At 45.0% G+C, this 27875-nt stretch overlaps 1 protein-coding gene across 1 annotated transcript in view; it reads right to left on the bottom strand.

Annotated features, from left to right (window-relative positions):
• Nucleotides 1–27875, bottom strand: part of LOC146042465 (netrin-1-like) — a 109429-nt gene that overhangs the window by 12339 nt on the left and 69215 nt on the right. Inside the window, exons 2-6 of the mRNA XM_083162457.1 lie at nt 15982–17006; nt 10264–10452; nt 6797–6946; nt 2076–2129; nt 181–261 (exon numbers count right to left, since the gene is read on the bottom strand). Of these exons, the coding sequence (XP_083018583.1) occupies nt 181–261; nt 2076–2129; nt 6797–6946; nt 10264–10452; nt 15982–16975 (1468 nt within the window). The 5' untranslated portion in view covers nt 16976–17006. The remainder of the gene's footprint in view (nt 1–180; nt 262–2075; nt 2130–6796; nt 6947–10263; nt 10453–15981; nt 17007–27875) is intronic.

Raw genomic sequence — 27875 nt, forward strand, 5'->3', positions numbered from 1 at the left:
ACTGTGCTAAATCATGCAACATACGTTAACAATATATATATTTTTAAAGACTAGTAATGTAATAACTACAGTTGACTGGAATAAACACCTTGGAATGTAACAGTCTTACATGAATGCGTAGACGGCATTTGACATAGTGATATAAAGGATGGGAATGAAGACTAATTTAGTTATACATACCATAGTCCTTTTTGCAATACTTTCGTAGATTCATATGTACGCGACTGTGGGATGGCTTACAGTATGATTCGCAATCTGTACCTTTAGGTAAAAAAACAAAATCTCATCTTACAAGGGCAGAAAATATCATACGGTATGTTCATGGTAAATGATATCCAGAATGCTCGGTACTTGGACTCTTTTCAAAATTTGGAGCAACATTAGAATGACCTAAATGCTAGAGCACAGTATATGTAGCCTTTGCAGTAAATTCCACACCATGGACAACTTTAGCCAATTTAAATCCATCCCACTTGCCTATCACAGTGTCCTCTCCTATGCAAAACAGACCTACTTAAAGAGCCAACAGATCACGGGTTCACTGTCCCCTATTGCCTTTTTGCCACCATTTTCAGCCCTTTGCCTCCTCACCATGACTGACCATACCTTTGCCTCCGAATATAAAGGGAAACTGACAAACTGTGAAGACATTTCCTTCCTATAGCTCCCACTTCACCTGAATACCCAACTCTACACTTGTCAGCACCTAACTCACTGCTTCAACCTGTCCCTCTCCACTTGCATCTTCCCTTCAAACAAGTCTTCATTACTACCATTGTCAATAAAACCTCTCTTTACCCAGCCTTTCAGCCTTGGTCCATATCCCTATTCCCCCTTCTTTCCAAAACTTCTTGAACGCCTAGTCAGCAACTCTGTACAACTCTCAATACTTGCTCTTTTACTGAACCTTTACAATTGGGCTATCACACTCTCTACCAAGACTGTCCTCACCCAAGGTAACAAAACATAAGTCTAAGGGTCGCTTCTCCTTTCTCATACTAGTTGACCTCACTGCCACATTCATTGCAGTTGCCTAGACTCTCCTACTCCATATTATTCACCGTGAAATCTGCCAACCGGGTCATCAACGTGCTGGGGGCAAACCCAGCATCTGGGAAAGCTGCCGGGCTGCCTCCAGCCTCCATGCGCCCCCAGCCTCCTTCCATGAGGTGAATGAATGCCGCACACAGGAATCCATTCATCTCCTCCCTAGCTCCAAAGCTATCTGCATAGTACATGTACACTGCCCCTGCCCAACCTCCGGACTGACCACAGGACGCTGTGGTTGAGAGGTATGGGCTCCCTCATTGGTGGAAACGGGTCCCGGGTTGGATGACCAGGTTATCCATTTACACTGCCCCTGAACCCTGGTAACAGAACTCTGCTTTTTTTTTTTTTACCCCATTTACACCAAGCAGTGTCCTGGGTTGACTAGGCAACAAACCAGGTTATTGCTATGCGGTAAAAGGGGTATTAGATGTCTGAACTCTATTTCAAGCTCAACATAACCAAAACTAAGGGGATTACTGTATGTACTAAGCCTCGTTGAGTGATAAAGTGGGAAGATATAGAGTAAAAGCCAGCTGCTCACATAGCCTTTAAGTTTTCCTCTGTCCAATGTCATGTCCTCATTTCTTTATCATGGTTGATAAAATCACCCTTTCCCTGCCGCATGGATATTGACCCCAACCCCAACTGCTCTTTGAACATATATATTCCCTAGTGCATACCTATCACCTCTACTTTTGCAACATTACCAAGGATTACCCATTTCTTTCCTGGTTACAGATCTAATGCCTCTATTCCAGGGGTCCTCAAACTATTTTGCTCTGGGACCCCATCAGACAATAAAAATAATTACGGGACCCCAGAAAGTTACTGAAGAAGATCATATAACATGTGTAGTCATCAGAGAGCACCTGCATGGCAGCATTGTGGAGGCATAAAATTATGGGAGGAGTCTAAAATAAACAATTCAACAGAATTTTGAATAGTTGCAACCCCATACTGAGAAGGTCGGGACCCACTTGGGGGTCAGGACCCACAGTTTGAGAACCTCTGCTCTATTCCAATACCTGTTTTCCACTGTACAGGATAAGCTGCGGTTGTAGTCATCTCCTCTTGAATCCCTAAGGAATAAAAGAAAAAATAAATTGTTAATATACAGTATATGAAATGTAGTTAGTTTATACTTCTCTCATTTTGAACTACTAAAAATGTCCTCTGAATTGTATGACGGCAACAGATATGAAAAATATGATAACAGGAGAAAACGTGTACAGTTGGAAGTTGTCTAACCATGCCTAAGAGCAACAGACGCTGGCACATTCAGTATAATGCTTGCCATATTGCACTAAGCTAAGATGAACCTTGGTGTATATTGAAGATGGAAAGCTGTACTGTCTCACAGATGGCCTTGAGATCCAGAGGTGACTCTCTCAGGCATGATTAGTATCACCCGACCTTCCCAGGCAACTTCTGTAGAACCTCCTTGTACTGTATCCTGTCTTTTAGAGTCTGGTTATTTGGCACCAACCCAAATAAAAATAAATAAATGTACAACATTGTACAATATGCTTCCTTTTCACAGCTGGGCACTGAAAGTCATTAATGATATTTTCATAGCTGTTTTATGCAGTTTAAAAGTTGGAGTTCTGCAATATATTATTTTAAAATATGGTGATATGCTCCCAAAACTGGAATATTAAATATACTCTAGTGGCATTATGGTATTTGTAGCTGGCATGGAGTCTGGTGCTTGTAGCATCATATTGGAGGTTCTTAAGGTAGCTTCAGTTTAGAGGCAACTTAAGGTATAAACTTACAGGGCAGCTGCCAGAGGCCCTTGACTCTCGGGTCCTTTGAACAGAGCCATTCTTGGTGGGGGCATTTGCCCCGGCAGCTGCCCTTTAAGTATATACTGTACTGTTGTCAGCATCTGACTGCCGTCAGAAGAACAGCGCTAGAACCTTCAATGGATCAGCATGATGATGCCAGAATACTGAGGTGCACGGTAGGTTAGAGTCAAGCCAGGGAAGGGGGGTTAGATTTAGGCACTAGTAAGGTGGACTTAGGTTAGGCTGTTGGGACAGGAACGTTAGCGATAGGCTGTGGGGAGGGAGGGTTAGGTTTATGAACGTAAAAGGGGGGTTAGGGTCAGGTTGTGGGGGAGGGTTAGGGGTAGGGGGAGAGGGTTAGGACACTGACAGAGTCCCTGTCGGGATTCTCCGTATTGGATGACCACCAGAGTCCCCACCACTGGGATATCATATGCATCCTGTTAACCTTGCATTTTTTGCTTTCGCCCAGCAAAAAGGAGTTATTAGAGTGCTAAATAATCTTTAATTTAGATGTAAGAACTCAGAATAACATCTGAATGCAATTATATCAATAAGAGTCATAAGAGGAGATGTATGAAGCAGTCATAAGGGAGGAGAATTTAGCCAGTGGAGAAGTGGCCCATGGCAACCAATCAGATGTATAAAATTATATTATGCAAATTATAGATGTTACTTCAGTGCTGATTGGTTGCAATGGACAACTTATATTCCCTTATCACTGATTCATACATCTGCCCCATTGAATCAGGAGGTAGAAGAGTCGTCATCATGTAATGGTTAGCATTACTGCCTCACAGCACTGAGGTCATGGGTTTGATTCCCACCATGGCCCTAACTGTGCAGAGTTTGTATATTCTCCCCGTGCTTGCGTGGGTTTCCTCCGGGTACTCCGGTTTCCTCCCACACTCAAAAAATATACTGGTAGGTTATTTGGCTCCTAAAAAAATTAGCCCTAGAATGTCTGTGTGTGCATGTACATGTGGTAGGGAATATAGATTGTAAGCTCCACTGGGCCAGGGACTCATGTGAATGTTCAAATATTCTCTGTAAAGCGCTGCGGAATATGTGTGCGCCATATAAGAAACTGTTAATAAAAATAAGAATAATATGTATTTAGAATGTCAAGAGCGACAATGTGGATGGTTTAATATTCACATGAGAATGCCGACACAGTAACAATATTATTTCAGAAATTTTACACATGTCGTCATTAACAATGTTTTACCATTAAGTTTAAACACCAACACCGTTAAAATGCTTCAGATAATATTACTAGCGTGTTGGCATTCTCAGGTTGATCATACACCATCCACGTTTTTGCTGCCAACATTCTGAAAGTATAACAAACCCCTCATATGCGATTGTCCACCTGCAAGAACCACTCATGTCAGCAGCAGCGAACGGTCTGGTAATTATGTTAGCATATGTGTGTCCTTCTGCCATGTGAGCTCTAAATCAATTTCTCTCTAGTCTTTATATGAAAGAAAATATGAACCTATAAAGCATATTTCTTCATAGCTCTGGATTTGCAGAATTTGGTAGATGGTTTCAAGTCACATACAAGAAATGTTTTACAATATATGAAAACAGTGAAAATCTATGCAAGATGTATTGATGGGGGGGTTATTTCTTTTGAGGTATCAGACAAAAGTTACAGTATACTGTATAGCGTAAAACCATTTTGAAAAAAAAAAAAAAAAAAGGTACTTGTGTGTTATCACGGCGCCCCCGATTTCCATCGCAGGGCATTGTACAACCACAAAATCGCGTCGAAGGCACATAGATGCCTGATTCCTATGTCAAAAGCCCCCCCAGACCCGATTTTAGATTGTACACCCACCCTGATGGGTAATGACTGTTAAATGCCCCCCCATTGTTAACGCCACCCCACTATCAACGCCAGCCACCGAGCCCGAAGCATGGCGAGCGCAGCGAGCCCCGTGAGGGGACGTGTAATACGCTTCGGGCTCGGTGGCGAGCTACACTTGCTACACTATATAAAATCAACTCCACGCCGATGTGGATAGTGCAGGTATGAAAAGGTCGGAGGACGCGTACCGCCGCCCCTAGCGGCTGCGCTGCGCTCGCCACGCTTCAGGTTGGCGTTGATAGTGGGGTGCCGTTAACAATGGGGGGGTATTTAACATAGTAATTACCCATCAGTGTGAGGATACAATTAAAAATCGGGTCTGGGTGGGCATTTAACATGGAAATCGCATGGCATGGCATTGCATGCCATTATAATGGCATGCGATGCAACACGATATAAAAATTGTACACTCATCCCGGGGAAAGCCTCAAATCGGTCCCATCGCATACCTTAATTAGTGGTATGCTATGCGACGTGACGGGCGCCGTGAAAATACACAAGTACCAAAAAAAAAACTAGAGATCACCTAGTGGACATTTGCAGATAAATCCTCCTACAGCTAGATGTACAAGTGTTACATGTAAGATTAATCAGCACACTATCCCGGTGTGTCATGCTACCCATGCACATATGCGATCGGATTCGATGCGACATTGAAGTGTGATGTTGTGTGAAGCATCTTGTGGTGCAAAAAGTGCCCCCTTTCAGCACCTGATTTCACATGCTATCCTGAGATGGGAGCAGGGCCGGTGCAAGGCACCGGAGCGCCCCAGGCGAGTCGGGCTGGGGGCGCCCCGGTGCCGGGGGGGGGGGGGGGGCGGCAATAGTAACTATGCCTGTATAAGTTTCGCTGCACAGACTCCACCCCCTCACCTTGTTACTCAGAGAATACAGGCTCCTTGTCTCCTTAGGCGCTGTCTAAATCTGGCGGCGGAGGCAGCGGGGGTCCCTGCAGTCTATTAAAAATCATGAGCGCTATCCGCCGGGCTATGCGGAAGCGCTTCTAGTGTGAAAACACTGGCAGCACGCTGATTGGCTGCCAGAGTTTTCACACTAGAAGCGCTTCCGCATAGCCCGGCGGATAGCGCTCGTGATTTTTAATAGACTGCAGGGACCCCCGCTGCCTCCGCCGCCAGCTTTAAATAGACAGCGCCGTAGCTAGGACAGGTACCCGGGCGGCATTTTCCGCCCTCCAGTGGCCGGCGCCCTAGGCAAATGCCTAGGTTTGCCTAGTGGTGGCGCCGGCCCTGGATGGGAGGGATGAGAGAGCTCAGCCAATCAGAGGGCTGCCCAGTGTTTTAAACAATTCTGCTGCCACCGCTGACCCCCGCCACCCGGTAGTGCTTCTTCTGGCACTAGGCTACTCTGCCGCCCTCAGTTGGCCCTCTCCCATGCCACGAGCGGCCCCTCCAGCCCCCTCTCCCCAAACCCCACGCAGATGAAAGCGTTCCCTCTGCCCCCCCCCACCTACGTATTGCATTCGAGCAATCGCATGTGGTTAAAAATTACGTGTTCGCTCCTGCAATTCGATAGATTTTATGTGCAGAACATAAGATCTATGAACACGACATTCGCCGGTGATCCCGCGTATCGCGCCGAATGGTCCCTTCAGAATGCATACAATCATTTCATTGTCCTTGTTATTAACAAATACAGTGTATGAGCCTTTTATGATGAAATGACTTGACCATACTTACCTTGTTCCAGCTCCCCGGCATTAATGCTTTGCATACTAGGACGGGTTGCGTTAACCGTTCGAATGTCAGCATGTTAACTGAGAACAAGAATCATTGGGCCTGATCTAGGGCCTCATTCAGACCTGTTAGCGAGGCTGCAATTTTTGCGCGCTACCACATCATTGCCGGCTGCTGCCGCTCCTCTGCTGGTATTACCAGCTACCTTGTGATTGCCTCTGTGTTTGTGTATGTGTGAGAGAGAAAGAGATGTCGTTTCACAGACATGCCAACATGCCACAGACTGCCAACAGATGGCAGTGTTTTGGAGACACACAGACAATAGACGTTTGTGGATGCTTTTGCCTCCCTCTGGTACTTTCCCGTAAAAGTATATGATTGGGATTACTTACGGACACAGGGCATATGCGGAGAGCGACTCTGTTGGTATCCCTGAGCACAGCGGTTGCACGTTAGACCAGTCACACCGGTTTTACACTGGCATTGGCCCGTTGTCTGGTTGCACATGGCATTGACAGCTCCAATAGGGTGGCACTGGCAGGCTATAAATGAAATGATATCATTACTAGATGCTTGCTGTTATTCTAGAAACTATTGTAAGTTAGTTTCTCTACACTTTAGAACAGTCCATAAACAAACTGTAATAAGAATATCCTACAAATAAAGAATATTAAAGGAATGAGGATTAGTAATCAGATAATCTGGTCTCAGCACAGAAAATAACCTAAAATAAATCTTCTATATAGAACTTTATACATGTTAACTTAAAATGCATTAGTTATAATGGGATGCGCTCAGTGGTGTTGGGGGGGGGGGGGGGAGCTGGTTCTTTTTACTGGGCCCAGGTCCCGCTCCCCCCTTCCACATTGCAGGGAGCCCGGCAGTGGGGAGAGATATGACAGGCTGCAGGACCATCCCAGGTTCAGTATGAAAGGTGCCAACCTGGGATGTCCCTGCTTCAAAAGCATGTGTGTGGCAGTACGGACGGGTTAATGGTTATCATTACTGCCTCACAGCAATGAGATCATGGGTTCTATTTTCGCCATGGCTCTAACTGTGTGGAGTTTGTATATTCTCCCCATACTTGTGTGGGTTTCCTCCGGGTACTCCGGTTTCCTCCCACATTCCAAAAATATACTGGTAGGATATTTGGCTCCCCAAAAATTTGCCCTAGAATGTCTGTGTGCATGTGCGTGTACATGTGGTAGGGAATATAGATTGTAAGCTCCACTGGGGCAGGGACTGATGTGAATTTTCGGTACTTGATTCCTAGCACGGCGCCCATCACATACCATCGCATACCCTATATATTGGTATGCGATGGTATGCGATGCGATGCGATATTCGCGTAAATTAACATGAATGTACAATTAAATATTGCATAGCATCGCATGCCAGCAAATGGCATGGGATGCGATTTGTAATTGTACAAGCACCCTGATGGGTGGTTACAAGGTTAAATGCACCCCCATTGTCAACGCCACCCCCACTACCAACACCAACCCGAAGTGTGGAAAGCGCAGTGAGCCCGCGAGGGGCGGCGGTACGCGTCCTCCGATCTTTTCATAACCCCACTATCCACTCCTATACTCAAACACTCAGTGACCATCTTCGTCTGCATACTCATCTCCATCATTGGCCTCAAGCCTCTAGTTGTATGTTGATTGAGTCCTCACTACTTATATTTAAGCTGTAATGTGTATTGAACTGTGGCGCTCCTTATTTGTACTCTATTTTTGTTATTTATTCAATGTAATACTGTTTTGTCTCCCTGTACTGTTCCTTTGTACGGCGCTGCGAAACACTTGTGGCGCCTTATAAATAAAATTATAATAATAATAATAATATCCACGTCGGCGTGGAGTTGATTTTAGACAGTGTGGCAAGCACAGCGAGCCACCGAGCCAGGAGCGTGGCGAGCTCAGCGAGCCCCGCGAGGGGATGCGAAATACATGTAAAGTAATCCGTGTCCGTTTGCCACACTATCTAAAATTAACTCCACGACGACGTGGATAGTGGGGGTACGCTTCAGGTTGGCGTTGATAGTGGGGGGGGGGGCCTTGACAATGGGGGTGCATTAAACATTGTAAGCACCCATCAGGGTGCTTGTACAATTAAAAATCGAAACGCATCGCATCGCGATGCACTTCGATCAAAATCGGGGGCGCTGTGCTAGCAAAGAAGTACCAAATTTTCAAATATTCTCTATAAAGTTCTGCGAAATATGTACAGTATGTACTATATAAGAAACTGTTAATAAATAAAATAATGTGTGAACGGGGCCCAACCCGGGAATGTCCCTGCATGTCCCTGGAATTTAATTCCTGAGTTGGTCTCTGCCCTTCTGCTGTAAAAGGGGTGGTGACAGTGCAATAAGGGGAAAATAAGCAAACTTCCATTCCATTCTACTGCAATCCAACACAGCAAATAGTGTTAAAGCATGCCAGGAACTAAGCATAGCCATCTATGAGCCTTTAGCTCTAACTACTGGCCAAAGCTTTTATCTACTTCCTGTAGCTGGCCAATAGTACTTCCCAAACTGCAGAGAAGTTGTTTGGTTTTTATGATTGAATTAGGTCAAGAACATCTTTTTCCTATTTATCCAACTTGGTGGCCGATTCAGGATCGCTCGTCGGGGTTTGTGCGTGCACATTTCTGTGCATGTGCAAACCCTGGCAGCAAGCGGCTTCGGCAAGGTATACACTCACTGGGCCGTCCGCTGTGGGGAGAGAGGGCCGGTGGCGTGCAGGAGGCAGCAGCAGGGGAACTGCTTCTGTAGAAGCAGACGTGGCGATTTCTGCTTGGGGCAAGCGGCTCACGTCACATGATGTCAGCGCCCGCCCCAGCTTTGGCGCACAGCAACGGAAATAAAAGTCAGTATAGACTGAGCTTTATTACCAAAAGGGAGAGAAATCATCCAAAGTTCGGCGACCATTGAATGATTTCTCTTCCCTTCGGCCGCATACATAGGGATGTGTTCGCATACACATCCCCTGACATGGTACCGAGACGTTTCGGCGGCGAGGGCAGGGGGCGGGCATTTGGTCGGGCGGTGTTTATGGGCTTTCTAGTCAGTGAATGTACGCTGCCTAGCGAGCCAACCAGAATCAGGCCCTTGATTACAATTTAAAAATATATATATAAGTTAATAATTTTTCCTCTGGGATTTTTGGATATTGGAAGATTATGTTCTGACAGCCGCCCAGTGGGCGTTTCTGACTTGCCACATTGTTTGTGATCATGTCAGGGAAAGTCCTGCCTGGTATGGTCGCACACAGGGCCGGCACCACCACTAGGCAGCCATAGGCATTTGCCTAGGGCGCCGGTCACTGGAGGGTGGCAGTTTGGAGCTGCCCCCCCTGGATGGAGGTGAGCGGCGCTGGTTGCGGCCACAACCCCCACCCCCTGGAGCGACTCGGGCCGCTGCATCACACCCCCCCACCTAGGGAGCGTCGCAGCGACCCGTGCCGCATCACCCGGCAAGCAAACACCCCCCCCCCCCCCCGCCTGGAGCGTCACGGCGCCGCGTGCAGCATCACTTCACCCGGCAAGCCCACCCCCCAAGTGGAGAAACACAGGTGAGTGCCGGGGCAACCCCCCTGTGGAGCGGGTGAGCGATTGAGTGCCGGGGCGCCCCCCCTCCCCCCGGCCCTGGTCATACAGAATACAACCAATGCCAAACTGACATCATTAAAGAGAAATTGCGGCTCAGTCTTTCCTTCTCATGAACCATGTGACTTTACAGCCAAAATGGCCTATTTCATAAGCGAAGATTAATTCACTTTGCTGCACTTGTGCGTCAGTCAGTAGCATTATGTGCACATCAATTTAGTAAGAAGTGAGGTCTCTATATACTTACGCTTACAGGCCTTCCGACTTGCTATAGCTTTACCCAAGTCGCGTTTGTATCCTTGTTTGCAGTAATGACAGTGACGTCCGGCGGTGTTATGGCGACAGTTTAAACATATGCCGCCGCTCTTCCTGCCCGACAGCTTGTACAGCTCCATGTTAAACCGACAGCGATGAGAATGCTCATTACACTCACAAGCTGAAACGAGAAACTTGGGATGAGTTCAGATAATCGGCAATATACACAACACCCGTTACTACTACTTTTTTTTTTACAAAACAGGTGGTATTTCATACCCTACCGTCCGTAGGGCGTGGAAGGAGAATCAAAAACTTTTTGAAGCTACAGCATGCAAAATAATATTACGCTTTGTTTTGTTAGAATATGTATTCAAAAGTGTATGTTCCAAACAGGAAGAAGAGCAACTGTCACATTTTTCAGTGGTTGAATAGCAGAAGTGCTACCCAGGTCTGGCTCCCAATTAGGGATGGCCATCGACCATCGATGATGTTGAATACTTTTGCCATCGATGGGGGAGAACCAGATGGTTTTCCTCCATCGATGGAACAGCAAAACGATGTTTTGCTTTTTTTTTTTTCAAAGTGCCGGGACACGGAGCATAGCTCCGCCCCCCGACACCCGCGAAGCCCCGCCGACCATGTTTTGATTGGCCCACAGGCCAATCAATCAAACACAATGGATGACATCGATATGCATAGTTTAGAACTATCGATGGCCAGTTGCAGAATTGACATCAATGGCAACCATCAATGGCAATGGCAACGATGGCCATCCCTACTACCAATGTATGAGGGTATTGTTAGTCCTTTGCTGCCTATGTACTATACTGTCAAAGTCTCATGATTCTATAATAGCCCAATATTTCCTATATTCTGTGTTTTACTTATAATTAGCAACAGTATTAGACAAACAGACCATATAGTCAGTGTCGGAACTTGTGGGTGGTGAGCCTAAGTGCAAAAATACCATTTGGGCCCCCCACCTCCACCCCAACCCAACTTTGCAATATGCAAAAGCTGCAAAACGTTAGCTCACTTATCGGGGTTGTTAGTTAGATTGTGACAGTGACACCTAGAGGTGTGGATGTGCACTGCTACATCTGAGAGGCATGTCATACAATGTCTTCAGTATGAGGAATACAATAGGCCGACTCATCCCCAACAGCTCCCCGGGAGGGGTCACACACGATTAGGCACTTGATGTGCCAAGTTTGGCATGTGTTAAATTGCCGGTGGCCTGCACAGCCTGTCCGACCTCTGACTCCTATCCGATGATCGGATGTCATACACATGCACTTTTGACTGATTTGATGACCCGATCCATCGGAATCAGGTGAAATCAGGCCCAAATCATATAGTGTATTGGGGCCTTTATATCAAAATGTAAAAGGCAGTCAGTAAGATCTGCTTTAGTTACTGATGAAAAGACACTGATACTTGCCAGGGTTTGTTCCTGTATAGTATCTTACAAGTAGTTCTATATAAGTGGCCACAAAAAAACCTTATTAAAATGCATAAAGCCATAGAGATCATTGTGCCTTATAAGTTAACCCAGTGGTAGCCAACCCTAGCCCTCGAGAGCTACCAACAGTTCACATTTTCCAGACAACCTAGCTGCTGCACAGCTGCACTCATTAATCACTGACACATTTTAACCCCTTCCCGACATTTGACGTACATGTACGTCATGGTCGGGAAGTACTTCCCGACATTTGACGTACATGTACGTCATGACTTCTAACTGTCACTGCGTCTAGAGACGCAGTGACAGTTAGGTGATGTCTGCTGTCCCTGACAGCAGACATCCCCCCTCGCCGCCCAGGGGGGGCAGGGGTGCCCCCCCCGGTCGGCGATCGCTGTGATTGGCTGTTCAAATCTGAACAGCCATTCACAGCGTTTCCTGTGTTACCGGCGGCTAAGCCGCTCGGTAACACAGGGATTCACTGGTGATCGGTGCTGTCAAGTACAGCACCGATCACCACCGATGTGCAGCCCCCCCTCGAACCCGCCGGGCACGCAGCGCTGCCCTCCTCCCCCCTCCCCCCCGCAGCAGCAGCATCAAGCTGCAGAAAAAGTAAAAAAAAAAACATATGCACTGAAAACTATATATATATATATATATATATATATATATATATATATACACACACATATATATATATATATATATATATATATATATATATATATATATGTGTGTGTATATATATATGTATATATATATATATATACACATATATATATATATGTGTGTGTGTGTGTGTGTGTGTGTGTGTGTGTATACCGCACCGATTACCACCGATCGCCAGCCAGCCCCCCCCCCCCTCCCACCCGGCAGCCCCCCTCCCTCCCACCCACCCGGCTGCCGCAGCGCCAGCTCCCCTCCCACCCCCCCGCCAGCCGCAGCGCCAGCCCCCCTCCCAAAGCTGGTGACTAAAATGGGGTCACTTGTGGGGGGGTTCCACTGTATTGGTGCTTCGGGGGTCTTGCTAATGCGACATAGCACCCACCATTCATTCCACCACCAAAAATCACTCCTTCCCTTCTGAGTCCTGCCATGCACCCAACTGGTATTTTTTGGTCACACGTGAGGCATTGCCGTACTCGGGAGAAATTGGGGCACAGATTTTGGGGTGCTTTGTCTCCTTCATTCCTTGTGAAAATGAAAAATTTTGAGCCAGAACTGCATTTTTCTGTAAAAAATATTTTTTTACACAAAAATGTAGATCTGGCTCAAAATTTTTCATTTTCACAAGGAATGAAGGAGACAAAGCACCCCAAAATCTGTGCCCCAATTTCTCCCGAGTACGGCAATGCCTCACGTGTGACCAAAAAATACCAGTTGGGTGCATGGCAGGACTCAGAAGGGAAGGAGTGATTTTTGGATTTTGCAGCACAGATTCTGGTTGAATGACCCCCGAAACACCCATACAGTGGAACCACCCCACAAGTGACCCCATTTTGCAAACTACACCCTTCAGGGAATTCATCAAGGGGTATAGTGTACATTTCAAACCCCCCGGGGTTTCACCAATTTTGATACAACTGAGCTGTGAAAATGAAAAATTAATTTTTTTCATTTTCACTGCCCAGTTGTACCACAATTAGTGAAACCCCTGGGGGTTTGAAATGTACACTATACCCCTAGATGAATTCCCTGAAGGGTGTAGTTTGCAAAATGGGGTCACTTGTGGGGGGGGTACCTAACTTTTAGCATCTTATGGTGCCTAGAAACCTACATGGTGCCTAAAAAATAATCTCATAAAAAGGAGGCTCCAAAATCAAGTAGGTGCTCCTTCTATTATGAAGCCTGTGGTTTGGTCACCGTGCACACTAGGGCCACATATAGGATATTTATGAAAACCAAAGAATTGGGGGAATCAATTTTTAGTCACATTTCTCTAGTAAAATCTACTGTGTTCCTTAGAAAAATGTATTAAAATTGCAAATCTGCAAAAAAAATGAAATTTGGAAATTTCACCTACACTTTCTTTTAATTCCTGTGAAACACCTAAAGGGTTAACAAACTTCCAAAATGCTGTTTTGAATACTGTGAGGGGTGCAGTTTTTGAAATGGCATCATTTATGGGGGTGTCTCACATACAAGTCACTCAAAGTCACATCATAACTGACCTGGTCCCTAAAAAAATCAGAGTTTGAAATTTTCTTGAAAATTTGAGAATTTGCTATTCATATTTGAAGCCTCCTAGTGTCCAAAAAAATGAAAATGAGGTTGAAATAATGATGGCAACATAAAGTAGACATATGGTCTATGTTAGTTATTCACTATTTTGAGTGGTAAGATTATTTGTCTCACAAGCAGAAAATTTAACATTTTGCAAATCGCTAAATTTTCCATTTTTTTACGACATTTTGGTATTTTTCACAAAAAAACACAGACTGTATCGACGAAAATTTACCACTAACTTGAAGTACAATGTGTCACGAGAAAACAATCTCAAAATCACTGGGATAAGTAAAAGCAAAAAAAAGTTATCCCCACTTAAGTGATACATGCCAGATTTGAAAAAAAGGGCTCTGTCAGGAAGGCAAAAACTGGCTCTGTCATGAAGGGGTTAAAAGATAGACAGATGGAGCTAATTAGCTCACTTGTGATTCTGTGAGGAGACCTGCAAAACATGCACTGTTGGTAGCTCTCGAGGACTAGGGTTGGCTACCCTAGAGTTAACCAATGCAGCGAAATGGAACTGATGACCCTACAGTATTTGAATGTATATATCTCAGATTTCTTTATTTTTCCCAAAAACATTTAACAGCCGCATAATATGGGTTAGGTGAAATCAGGGAGATTTCTAAACTCTGCAGGGAGACGGGGAGATTGCTACTATTTCAGGGAGTCTCCTACAGAATGCAGGAGGGTAGGCAGCTATGCATTCAATGCATTTGTGAAATGAATTATGCATTGCTAAGATTCATTACAAAATGAACCATGAAAATCCCCTATACTGCAGGAGTTATGTCATCTGCTTTTACAGGAACAGTAAACAATTAAAGACATGTCAACTAAATTAATTATTCGTCGTGGTCTCACTGAAGCTCCCCTGCTGTAAGAAATGTTTATTGTACTATAGGTGGAACAGCGACATGCTTCATTACAAAGTAAAATCAATAGCTTGTCCTGGAATGTCTCTTTCTTTGACCTCCAGCTATTGTATTACATTAACAGACCTAAATTAAAGGTATAGCTTTATTCCTTTAGGACAATGACAACAAAAGAGGTGAAAGATGTTGTTTATACATTACACGACTTACATAAAGAAATAATGTTCTTCTGTAGGATTATTATCTGTTAATTGTCCGCTTGGTCATTTGCTATGTGATTTAGTATTTGCAAATTAATTAAGTCCTTGATCTGACCCTGTATCTCCTTTAATATAAATTAGATGTTCATGTCTACCTATCAGTTTCAGGGAATGCTGAGGGACACAGTCACCAACTACATTTTAAATAAGCGGACTTGTCCGGCTTATTTAACCAATAAAAAATTAATGTCTTTAGAAAACAATTGTGTGCAATTTTTTTTTTTTTAAAGGAAATCGATAACATAAATCAATATACAGAAAGCATGTCTTCCATGGCAAAAGAGAGGACAGGTAAACTGTACAGACCTGGGGAGATGTATGAAACTTTGGAGAGAGATAAAGTGGAGTACTGAAACACTGCCCCGCTGCCCCGCCGAATCCTCTTGGCACCATTCGAGGAAATTTGTTCGCTAACACATTCCCTCGCATTCATATGCTAGCAGAAGAAATCTTTCGATGGTCGCCAACCATCAAATGATTTCTCCTGCCTACGGAAACAAAAGTCAGTCTTTTATTTACTTTGGTGTCCGCAGAAGAGGGGGTGGGAGCTTTGACGTTAGCCACCCGCACCCGGCATCCATCAAGCCCACCTGCGTTCCCATGGAAGAGTCCAGTTTCCGTTCCCGGACCTCCCTCCCCGCAACGAATGGCTCGCAAGTGTGTAACTAACCAAAGCCATTCATTGCTGGGGTCTGCAAATGTGCAGATCGCCCCACCATCGGAACTTAATAAATTATTATACTTCCAAAATATTATGTTATCAATAGGGTGATACACTGTACACATAACAAAATGTTCTACAAGATCTTACGTAACTAAACAACTATTCATTCTGATGATACAATAGGTCAGTATGTAATATCAAAGTGAATTTGGACACTTACCCACACACTCATGTGCATTGCTTGGCGTTGCTCTTTGCCAGGGCCTGTCATAATAAAATGGCTTGCAAGCATCACACTCTGGACCGATGGTATTGTGTTGACAATCGCACATTAGACCCTCCTTACTAGTTGTGCAACGAGATGCATGACCATTGCACTTACACCTTCCTCCAACCTGAAGTTCAGAAACACCATAGAAAGCAGTTTTCCTTCGGATTCCAATCTTTTTACCGTGGTGTAGACGGTTGAAGACCACACGGACATCTGTAGCAGTCACCCAGTCTTGAAGAACTGGACTATATTCAAATCTACGGGCTGACGGGCGGCCAGCTAATGGCATAAAAGCTACTAGTCCTTTAGTGAGGGGTTTCACTCCGGTTTGAAAATCAGTACAAGTGGCTTCATGCTGCATGGGTTTAGTAATGGCACTGGTGGTTGCTTGGTTGTAAACTCGACGACAATGAGTTGAGTAGAACTGAAAGGGAATCCATGTCTTTCCATGATCCATAGATTTATAGATTGCCATAGAATCAGGGCGTGGAGAACAGAATCGTAAGCTGACGTAAACTAACTCAAACCTACGACCCAGTGGTAAAGTCAGTGTAACATTTTGTGGAAATGTTAAACCACTTTCTGACCGCCAACATGTTTGGGCATCTGTGTCAGTCATGTAAGAAGGAGGAAAGGATGTTTCGACTTTTTTCTGATCACACAGCTGACATCTTCTCAATGTTGCATTTGTGGAGTCTAGGAAATAACAAAGTTTTTGTGGTGTACGTCCACAAGTACTGGGTGTAATTACCTCTTGTCCAAGAGCCACATTGATAAAATCTGGGATGCAGTACTTTGGCCTCTGTTTGGCGTCATAGCAGGGGCCATCTGGAGACCCAGTGTGGGTTGAAGCTTTATTGGAATTGTTCTCTTGACCCTTGGGCACTGGGCACAGCAAGGAGATGATATAAAAAGGAATAAAAGCCCACAAAATTCGAGGCATGACAGAACATTCAGGATGTTGGAAACATTACCTTTAAAGAAGAAAAAAAAGTTTGTTAGGATACATTTGTACTTAGATGCTGTGATTCTGAGTCAGACATATCTTATGTTATGGATTTGTACTGCCCACTTAACATTTCATGAACCGTCTTATTGCAAAGGTGGCATTTTATCACAGTACCCCGCTTGCAGCCACTGAGCTCTTCAGAAATACCGATTTTGGACCACAAATGTTTGCAGACTGAATGGCTAGGAGCAGATCCACCATCAAGGGGGTTCTGTGGGCACAGCTGTCCACTCTGACAGAGAGGGTAGGGCTCGGGCCACTCAGTTCACCCATTGCCCAACTACCTCCACTGAGTTGCCCCCACTGAAGCCCCCTGCTCCCAGAGTGCTTCTAGAGCGCAGGCTTCCTCCAGACGCCTGCGGCTATTTAAAATGTGGCACTGTCTGGTGAGCCAATCTGAGCTTGTGTACCAGCAGCAGCAGCTCTCATTGGCTGCCGGGCTGTGAGCTCCAATTAGCTCACAAGTTGGTGCCATATTTTGAATGGTCGCCAGCCTCCGGAGACTGCACTGCTATACAAGCACTTCGTAAGCATTGGGATTCAGCGGGGCAGTGCAGCAAAAGGGGGGCCTGCACTTCGCTCTGCTTCTCCCAGTGTCCAGCAGAGCCGGGTGGTGAGGGAGGGAGGGGGGGTCATAGGTAGCACACTTTCATTGTCTATGTACACTTCAGTTCTCCAGAAATCCAAATCCATCCAAGTCTTGAAGATCTGAATTGAACCAAAACTTGGTTCCAATGAGATCTCATCCAATCAGAATCTCTGTTCAGATTTTCTTGTTGTTCGGAATTTTGATTTTAAACCTGAATTTCAGGATTTGGATTGCAATTTTTTTTTATAATTATTGATATTTTTTATCGATTTTAAACCAAAATCAAATCTGTATCCATTCCAAACCAAAACACTTGGGGATGAAATTATAATCAAAGCCAAAACACAGGAGTCCGCACACATATCTACTGTATGTTACTATATATAGACTTACTTAGCATAAGCATGTATACTGCGTGCTAATTATTTACAAAAGAAGGTTGTACGTGTGCCAAGATCTTTGTGTGCCTGTCCTTTCCACTTCAGTACTAATTGGAAGCTTTATCTTGGTTTATCTCAGTTTCTTCACACCATTTTGTTTGTCTACACATCACCCACGAGCACAAACAGTGTGTATATTCACATTTTGGTGTGACATTTCCTGGCCAAATATTAAAGGAATGTGTGTGAGAATTCTTATGTAGTAGCGTTCCAAACTCAGACACAGCAATAATGTTATCTGACATCCATGCCGTGATAAGATCCTGTCTAGTAGATCTCCGGGTCTCTATTGTCCATCAGAGACAGACCCTCTGTCAACCTCAATGCAATGTGACTGCAGTAAGGAAGATGCAAACAATCATTTAATGACATCATATGTGTATATCTATATATCTATATATTATATAGATATTATATAGATCTATATCTCCAGATCCAGGTTTCTGGAAACTATACCCTAAGGCAGTATGCAATGCAAAAAAAATAACATCAAATTAGGTGATATTTCAAACACATTGGGGCAGATGTATTAAGCCTGGCGAAGAGATAAACTGGAGATAAAGTGGAGAAAAAGTGGAAGGAGATAACCCACCAGCCAATCAGCAGTGTTTGAAATATGACAGTTGGAAGTTGATTGGCTGGTGCGTTAACTCCTTCCACTTTTTCTCCAGTTTATCTCTTTGCCAGGTTTAATACATCTGCCCCAGTGGGTGGTATTCAATTGTTATATCTCGCCCAATCTCCCGTCAAAAATGAAGAGGGCGATATTAAATTGATCTTTTTTGGGGGGCGCATATCACGCTCATTGATTTTAGATTTGGCAATGCATTTGCACATTTCAGTTCATCACCCCCAGGGATAGCAAGCTGAAATGCTAGGAAAAACAATTGAATACCGCCAATGTATTCAGGAGGTCATTCTAGTTGACTCGCAAAGCTGCAAATTTCGCGAGCCAACGAAACGCCACCTGCAAGAAACGTCAACCCCCCCTTTGCTCGTCAAATATCCTGCACGCATGGGAATGGGTGTTTTGCATAAACATCCATTCGCAGCCTTGCATGCAGGGACAAAATCATTTGATGGCCGCCGACCATTGAATGATTTCTAAGGCGTTCACAAATCTAAAGGTGGCCATACACATGCAGATTTATCTGCAGATCTGTCTGGTTGGAACAAAAACATGGTTATGGATGAGAGCAAATGACAGTTGACCATTTGCTTGGAAATGCTGGAAAACTGACAAACTGTCACTCATCCATAACCATGTTTTTGTTCCAACCAGCCAGGTCTGAAGATAAATCTTACTAGTGTATGGGCACCTTAAGACACTCTTTGGTGCGGCTACCTTGTGCATGAACAGGGTGGGCAGCTGACATCCAGTGACGTCAACTGCCCACCCCCTGCACCGGGGTCAAGGGCAAATTACCATGGGGATGCCCATGAAACAATGAGATTTCCAATGGGCGTGACCCATCGCCCCCCTTCCCACACTGCTCCGTGCAAATGGGCCGGCGACTATACAAGTTGCTGGGTCTGTTTGCAAACGGAGCTTGCACATGCGCATAAATGCTTATGTGCAGTAGCTAAACATCGAACGCGCAGGGGAGCATAAGAACCAGAATGACCTCCTTAGTGTATACCCAGGCATGCATTTCATGCATCCAAACATGCATATGGGGCAGCACGGATGGTGTATTGTTTATCATTACTGCCTCACATCACTGAGGTCATGGTTTTAATTCCCACCATGGCCCTAACTGTGCGGAGTTTGTATATTCTCCCCCATGCTTGCGTGGGTTTCCTCCGGGTGCTCCGGTTTCCTCCTACAGTCCAAAATATACCGGTAGGTTAATTGGCTCCCAACAAAATGAATCCTAGAATGTCTGTGTGTGCGTGTACATGTGGTAGGGAATATAAAGTAATGTAAAGCGCTGCGAAATATGTGTGTGCTATAAAAATATCTGGTAAAAAATAATAAATAAAATAGAAAGCAAATCTGGGTGTCAGGAATAGCAGAGAATAGCCGAAAACATTTCTGGAACAATCCAACAGGATGAAACTCTCAACGCAATTTCTCCATCAAATTTAGTGGGGTTGAAATCTACAGGCTGAAAATGCAAGTTAATATTTTCCAGATGTAAACACACACACCAAGTCCTCATGGTTCTGCCATCGTTCTTTCAACATTTCATTCTCAGTATGGATCTTTGTCAAGGAAACAAGTCACCACTCCAATACAGTATAAACAATTAAGCCTTAACTAAGTGATAAAGCGGAGAGTGATAAAGAGTGATAAAGGACCAACCAATCAGCCCCTAACTGAAATTACGTGGACTGTGTTTAAACAGGACAGTTAGGGGCCCCACAGTTATCTCTCTACGTACAGACTGCAGACACTGGGAAAGTCATTTGATGGCAAACAGCTTGCCAATGGATTTGCATCGAATTGCAGCCGTGCTATGCAATTTGCAGGCTTGTGCGGGGCGGAATTTCACTCGGTGGGGCCACGTATACCGATTGCAGCAATCCAAAAGTTTGCAGCGATTAATTCTGAATTAGACCCCAAGTCAGGAAGGAATAAGTAGGACAACATGCAGTGAGTATTGTATGCAAACCAGATTGCAGAATGACAGGCTAGAGCCATTATTGTCTATTTGTCATCATGATAGCTTCTAGCTGTCCTCGCTGTCACAACTCATTCAACGAGTGAAGATAATGGTCTTCAGAGAAAGAATGACATGTAATTACTAACCCTCTCATATAAACAGCTGTCTATACACTATTGCTTCAATCCTAAAAAGGTTTATGCTGTGACCACTCCAAGGAAGATTTGATTAGCTACAAGATAGGGGGAAATTTACCAATATGAAAAACCTAGTTTTTCGTATTGGTTTTTTCCCTACGGTTGCATACGACTGTTTAAGTCGTATGCAAACTCGTGTTCCGGAGGGGGATTTACAAAGCAGTCAGATACGACTGCTTTGTAACCCTCCGATGGTGTAGCCATCCGTATTAGCAGCCGTATATACGCCTGCTAATACGAATTATTTCTAGCAGTCTGCACGGATCAGTCAGATCCGTGCAGGCTGCAAGGTGTAAAAAAAAATAGAAAAATAAATAAATAAATAAAAAAACGGCGTGGGGTCCCCCCCACAGCCGAAACCAGCACCAGGCTGACAGAGCCTGGAGCCGGTAATTAAAAATCAGGGAACCCGACAAATAGGGGCTCCCCGATTTTTAACAACCAGCCCCAGGCTCCAGGTCCGGGGCTGGTTCCCAAAATACGGGGGACAAAATGATTAGGGGTCCCCCGTATTTCAAGAACCAGTCCCAGGCACAACCAGCCGGCAGGGTAATGTCACAGCCGGGGGGAGACTTTTTATGCAAGTCCCCCCCGGCCAAAGCATTAACCCTACCGACCAGTCAGCCTGGCCAGGGGCCCTGGGGGAGTGGGGACCCCCCCAATGAAGGGGTCCCCCCCCTCCAGGACTTACCTGACCAGGCTGAAGCCTGGTACTGTCCTCGATGCCCCTGGGCGGTGGGCATCGAGCTGATAAATGGTGTAAAAATAAGGTTAAACTATTGTTTTTTACTGTGGCACTACAAGTGCCAGCAAGCCTCCCCAGCAAGCTGGGACTTGGAGAACCACAAGTCCCAGCCTGCTGGGCATTAAAGGGCCCGCTGGCACTTGTAGTTCTACAGTTAAAAAAATAGTGCACAAAACACACTGATACACTTTTAAAATAAAACTTTATTACATACAAAGCCCACACATACTAATACTTACCTATCTTCTTTCCGTAGGTAGCCCTGATGTCCTGTGTCGGCGTCTTCTGGTCCTGTGTCGTCTTCTTCCTCCATGTCGACAGTCGCTGTCGCCGTCCGGATCCGACGAAATCCATTTGGGAAGCTGTGGAAGGAAACCATACTCACCTGTCCCAGCGCGACGTAGTCCAGGTAAGTGTCTTGGCAAAAAAACAAACCGACAGCCCGAAACCAAGCGGACACGGAGACGCACGGTGTTTGTTTACATCGTGCGGCTCCGCCTCCCGAATGCCGCTATTGGCCGCCTTGCGGCCTAGCAGCCAATCAGGAGCCGCTAGGCCGCAAGGCGGCCAATAGCGGCATTCGGGAGGCGGAGCCGCACGATGTACACACAGTACCGTGCGTCTCCGTGTCCGGCTGGATTCGGGTGTTCGTTTTGTTTTTTTGCCAAGACACTTACCTGGACTACGTCGCGCTGGGACAGGTGAGTATGGTTTCCTTCCACAGCTTCCCAAATGGATTTCGTCGGATCCGGACGGCGACAGCGACGGTCGACATGGAGGAAGAAGACGACACAGGACCAGAAGACGCCGACACAGGACATCAGGGCTACCTACGGAAAGAAGATAGGTAAGTATTAGTATGTGTGGGCTTTGTATGTAATAAAGTTTTATTTTAAAAGTGTATCAGTGTGTTTTGTGCACTATTTTTTTAACTGTAGAACTACAAGTGCCAGCGGGCCCTTTAATGCCCAGCAGGCTGGGACTTGTGGTTCTCCAAGTCCCAGCTTGCTGGGGAGGCTTGCTGGCACTTGTAGTGCCACAGTAAAAAACAATAGTTTAACCTTATTTTTACACCATTTATCAGCTCGATGCCCACCGCCCAGGGGCATCGAGGACAGTACCAGGCTTCAGCCTGGTCAGGTAAGTCCTGGAGGGGGGGGACCCCTTCATTGGGGGGGTCCCCACTCCCCCAGGGCCCCTGGCCAGGCTGACTGGTCGGTAGGGTTAATGCTTTGGCCGGGGGGACTTGCATAAAAAGTCTCCCCCCGGCTGTGACATTACCCTGCCGGCTGGTTGTGCCTGGGACTGGTTCTTGAAATACGGGGGACCCCTAGTCATTTTGTCCCCCGTATTTTGAGAACCAGCCCCGGACCTGGAGCCTGGGGCTGGTTGTTAAAAATCGGGGAACCCCTATTTGTCGGGTTCCCTGATTTTTAATTACCGGCTCCAGGCTCTGTCAGCCTGGTGCTGGTTTCGGCTGTGGGGGGGACCCCACGCCGTTTATTTATTTATTTATTTATTTTTCTATTTTTTTACACTGTAGCCTGCTCGGATCTGACTGATCCGTGCAGGCTAAAACGCAAATAGAACAGGAAAATGGTGTTCTATTTTCCTGTCGTATTTGCGTGGGTGTTTTACACCACTAAGCAGCCATATTATCAGTACGGCTGCTTAGTAAATCAGAAACCACCATTCTTTTGAATGGTGATTTCTGTCGTATCCTATCGATGGTGTAGGGCATTCGTATTTGTAACTACAAATACGAATGTTCCATCTTTAGGACTACGAAATGTTGTATTTTTGGGATTGTAAATCCCGAAAATACAAATTCGTAAAAAAAAGGTGTATTTCTCCCTACGAATACACCTTTTTTCCACGAATCCATTTTGGTAAATGTCCCCCTATATCTCTGCTGTAGCAAGGCAGTATTGCTCCTTGCGCAAGCCCTGCCCCCTATGCCCAAGACATCATTAGGCTACACCCTGGGGGTGAAGCCAGAAGCATGGCCACTGATACATAAGATTATATGGTGGAGATAACCTTTGTCCATTTTTGTTCACTTATGTACAAGGTTTCCAAAATTGCCAACAGAGTGAGCAGTCGCACAATGGCCCTTATTCTGGTTCACTTGTAAAGTCAAATTCCTTCTCAAATGGACAAAAGCATGTGCACTGCAGGGGCAGATGTAAAATGCACTGAGAGATTTAGATTGGGGTGGGCTTTTTTTGTTTCTGTGCAGGGAAAAAACTGGCTGCTTTATTTTTTACACTGCAATATGGATCTCACTTTGAATTAAAACCCCACCCAAATCTAACTCTCTCTGCACAAGTAACATCTGCCCCACCTGCAGTGCACATGGTTTTGTCCATTTGAAAAGGAATTTGCCGTTAAGAGTGAACCAGAATAACGGCCAGTGTGCGACTGCTCACTCTGTTGGCAATTTTTTGAAACTTTGCACATATGTGAACAAAAATGAACAAAGGTTATCTCCACCATATAAACCTATGTATCAGTGTACCCAGAATAAGGGCCAATGTTCAAGCTTCCAATTTAACTATGTACTTCTTAAATTCATATTTTCCTCCATGTTTCCGTGCAAGAACTGTCTAGCTCCTAACCATCCAACCACAGAGCTCCTACTGCAGGATATACTGTACCTGTTGGGTATATGTGGCTGCTTAAAGCCTGCGGTAAGTCTAGCGCCTAGGCAAGTAACTGTAGAGTTGCGTGCAAAAATCCACAATTTCAGTCAGTGTTGGACTGGTCCACAGGGCCCAAGGGCACATGGGGAACCTCATCTGGGGATTAGGTTCTAGACTGTGCACTTGAATTACATATGTATACAGTATGCACAGAACTAAGGCAGGGGCAGATTGGTAATGGAAGCCACAGGGAAGATTTCCAGTGGGCCCAGGCACCTCTGGGGCATTGTAGTTGAATTAGCATAAAGTTGCAGACACAACTGCAGGAACAGATGCTGCAACTGTTTTCAACTCAGAATCAGGCCCTATCAGAAGTGATCCTATCCCTTCAACAGATCCCACCCCTTAAACAAACCCCGCCTCCATGAGGGCTGCTTCCAGAAGCCTTCCTGGCTGGTTTTCCATCCCAATTTGCTTTTGGCCTTATGGGGCCTACACATGGGGTATGTGCTGAGCAATCTGTCAGGTCCAGTGTTCTCCAGTGAGAACTACGTTCTACTTATGTGTTCAAGAACTTTTTGTTTTATTTACTTCATTTATTTATTTATTTTTTTCATTTTTATTCTTTTCATTTTGTAGGAATCCTGATGAAGTCAAAGTCGCACTGGGTTTTCTAGAAACCACGCCACACATATTGGCAATACTGGGTTGCACCACTTCCATTGTTTACATACTGTATTCGTTGACAGAATTTACTTGATGCATTTAAACTTTTAAGTGGCAGTAGCCAAACTGCGACCAGCTGTCAATCTCTAAGAAGAATAAATGAAGACATGTACTTCAACCAAGGCACGAGAGCCTTACCATCCCTACAGTATATTGACTTTACACCAAAATGCTGAGAGATTTGAGCGGTGTGGAATGCAGAAGATATGGACCGGTATAAATATCTGAACTTTCGTGAGCGACAAATTATTATTTCGAAATAACGGGATCAAACATTTCCAAAACTGCAAGGCATGTGGGTACTCAAGACATCCGCCACCATCTGAGCAACCATGAAGATGGCTACACACTGATGCATGGTACCCGGCGGGCCAACATATCGGAACCTGGGTGCACATTGGGCGATGTTCATGAAGGATGGAACGATCATTATTCCACCCTTCATTAACATACATGTTCTTGCTAATGCAGCACATCAAACCTAACGACATTGCTTGCGACCGCAGGCTCCCTTATACTGGGCATACACTCTGCCCAATATGCACTGATTTGAGTGATGTATCAGTCATATCCTGGATCCAGTGGTGGAACATGTGGGTGGTGAGACTATAAGCAAAAATGTAATTTTGGCCCCATCTCCACCCCAACCAAAGTTCACAATATGCAACACGGCAGAGGATGACAGTGAGAGGGAGATAATGACAGTGAGAGGCAGAGGGTGATGGGGGGAGGCAGAGTGTGACAGCGAAAAATAGTGGGTGACAGGAAGAGGATAACAGGGGCAGCGGTGGGTCCTTTAGTCCATAGGGGCCCTGGTGCACTGCACCTGTTGCACCAATGGTAGTTACACCCAGCTTTAGTATAATTAGGGTGCCAGGATTTGAATAGGGAAGGGGGTGCATGTAGCTAGCAACCAGGGAATAGAATAAAGACATGGGTTACAGGATTTAGGGTGCTGTTCTAGGCACCATGTAAGCCATGTCGCACTCAAGGCCTCCTAGATACAGACTAGGCGTAAGTGTATTAGAACAAGATCTTCAAAGCACAAATGATTTATTCTTCAGAATTAGGTCCGACCTCCTTCATGCCATCCAGCATCCAGCATGAGAGTGCTGCATAGAGCAGGCTGATCTGTGGAAGGACCAACAATTCCCTTTGTATATAAGGTGCTGAAAGAACATCTTGTAACAACAGCTACACGTCTAATCATGTAAGTGGGATTATCTCGCCACATCCTGGGAAAGTTTACCAACAAACAAAACAGAAGCGTTTCAATGACAGCTCTTTCCTCCAACCCCAGCTCTGCAATTAATTTGTTAGGAATTTGGCAATGTGCTTTATTGTACAGCCCATATATAGGGGTTTAATGGCCCCATGATGACAGACGTAAAGCCTCTCTTCACGGAGCAGGCACGGACAGAATTAGCCCAGTTGTAGAGATGTAAGCTCTGCTTTAGCCTTTTCTTTACAGCAGAAAGAACAGAGGGGATATTTTACATACTTTTCTCATCCATATTTTATTTCAGTAACTATCCCGGTGCTAAGTATATTTTCTTGAAATGATTATATATATATATATAGGCATTTTTTTATTGCATTTGTACTATTTTTATGGAAAAAAATATGTTTATCTCTTTTTAGGATTAGAGTGGACCTGGTAAAAGCAACAGTATATTGGAGCTAATTCAGGTTGAATCGCATAAGCCATCAAACTCCCATTATGCCCGATGTGTGGGTTCTTCACTTGTGCAGGACCCGTTCTGAGCATGTGCAGTAAGCGTACTGTGATCACATGACAGAACAGGGAACATCTCTGCCTGACTGACAGGTAGAGATGTTTATGGGGAGGGATGGGGGCACCCCCTGTTTTCCAGGAGCAGCTTATCAAGTGCAATCCAATCTGAATCAGGCCTATTGTCTCTATACAATCTGATTTTTTATTTTTTTATTTAGGGTAAGGATGAGTAGACTTTTCAAAACAATTCCACAAAATGTTTACCGGTCTGTTTTTGAATCCGTCACATGTTCTTCTGCAGAATTCCACTCTCAGTTGTAGCTCAATGCTACAGCGGCCCAGCTCTGTTAGTGTTATTGTTATTTTTATTATTATTATCATTATTATTATTATACTAGATAAAAACCTGTCAAAAGGACAGCTTCTGCAATGTACTTTCACTTCGAGCTGTGACAGTTTTTGCTTCCACAAATTCTCCACCCCAACCCTAGTCACTATCTGCTCCTCCCACCAATTTCTGTATTCCCTCTCTCCATACCCAGCAAGTAGTAGTATGAATGCTCCAAATTGTTACAGATGCATGCTCCAGCCAATCATTAACAACCTCCTCCATCTGCTGAACATGCAGGTCAATTTTGGCTAGATATCATCAATGATATTGTTCAGTGTGTATGCGCAATACTGTCTACCAGCGGGACCGTCGATATCATTAACAATATTGGCATTTATCTATCTATCTATCTATCTATCTATTTATCTATCTATCTCAGGGTTGCTACCTTTGGGCTGCTGCCCTCTCCAGAATAGAGCAGCCAGTTCTTTTGAGGCAGTGGGCCGCGGCAGTTGAAGGGGTAGGAAAGGGCCGGATTGGGGGCGGTGCTAGAACTTTATTATGTGTTTGGGGGTGTTGTTAGTGTGATTGTGTGCTTGTAGCCACGCCCTCTGTCGTGCAATGCCGGCATTTCAGGCATTGCACAGCGTAGGGTGGGGCTACAATGACGCGCTATGCGTCATTTGGTCCCATGGAGGAAGAGCACAATTCCTGGCTGCTTGCCTATTTTTACGGGATGCCATTTCGGGAGGGTAGGCAACCATGATCTACAGTATCTATCTCTTGGGTTTATTTTTGAAGATGGGATTTCTTATGAAGATAG

The sequence above is a fragment of the Crinia signifera genome, chromosome 19, assembly GCF_055691185.1.
Source record: "Crinia signifera chromosome 19, ASM5569118v1, whole genome shotgun sequence".
Taxonomy (NCBI): Eukaryota; Metazoa; Chordata; class Amphibia; order Anura; family Myobatrachidae; genus Crinia; species Crinia signifera.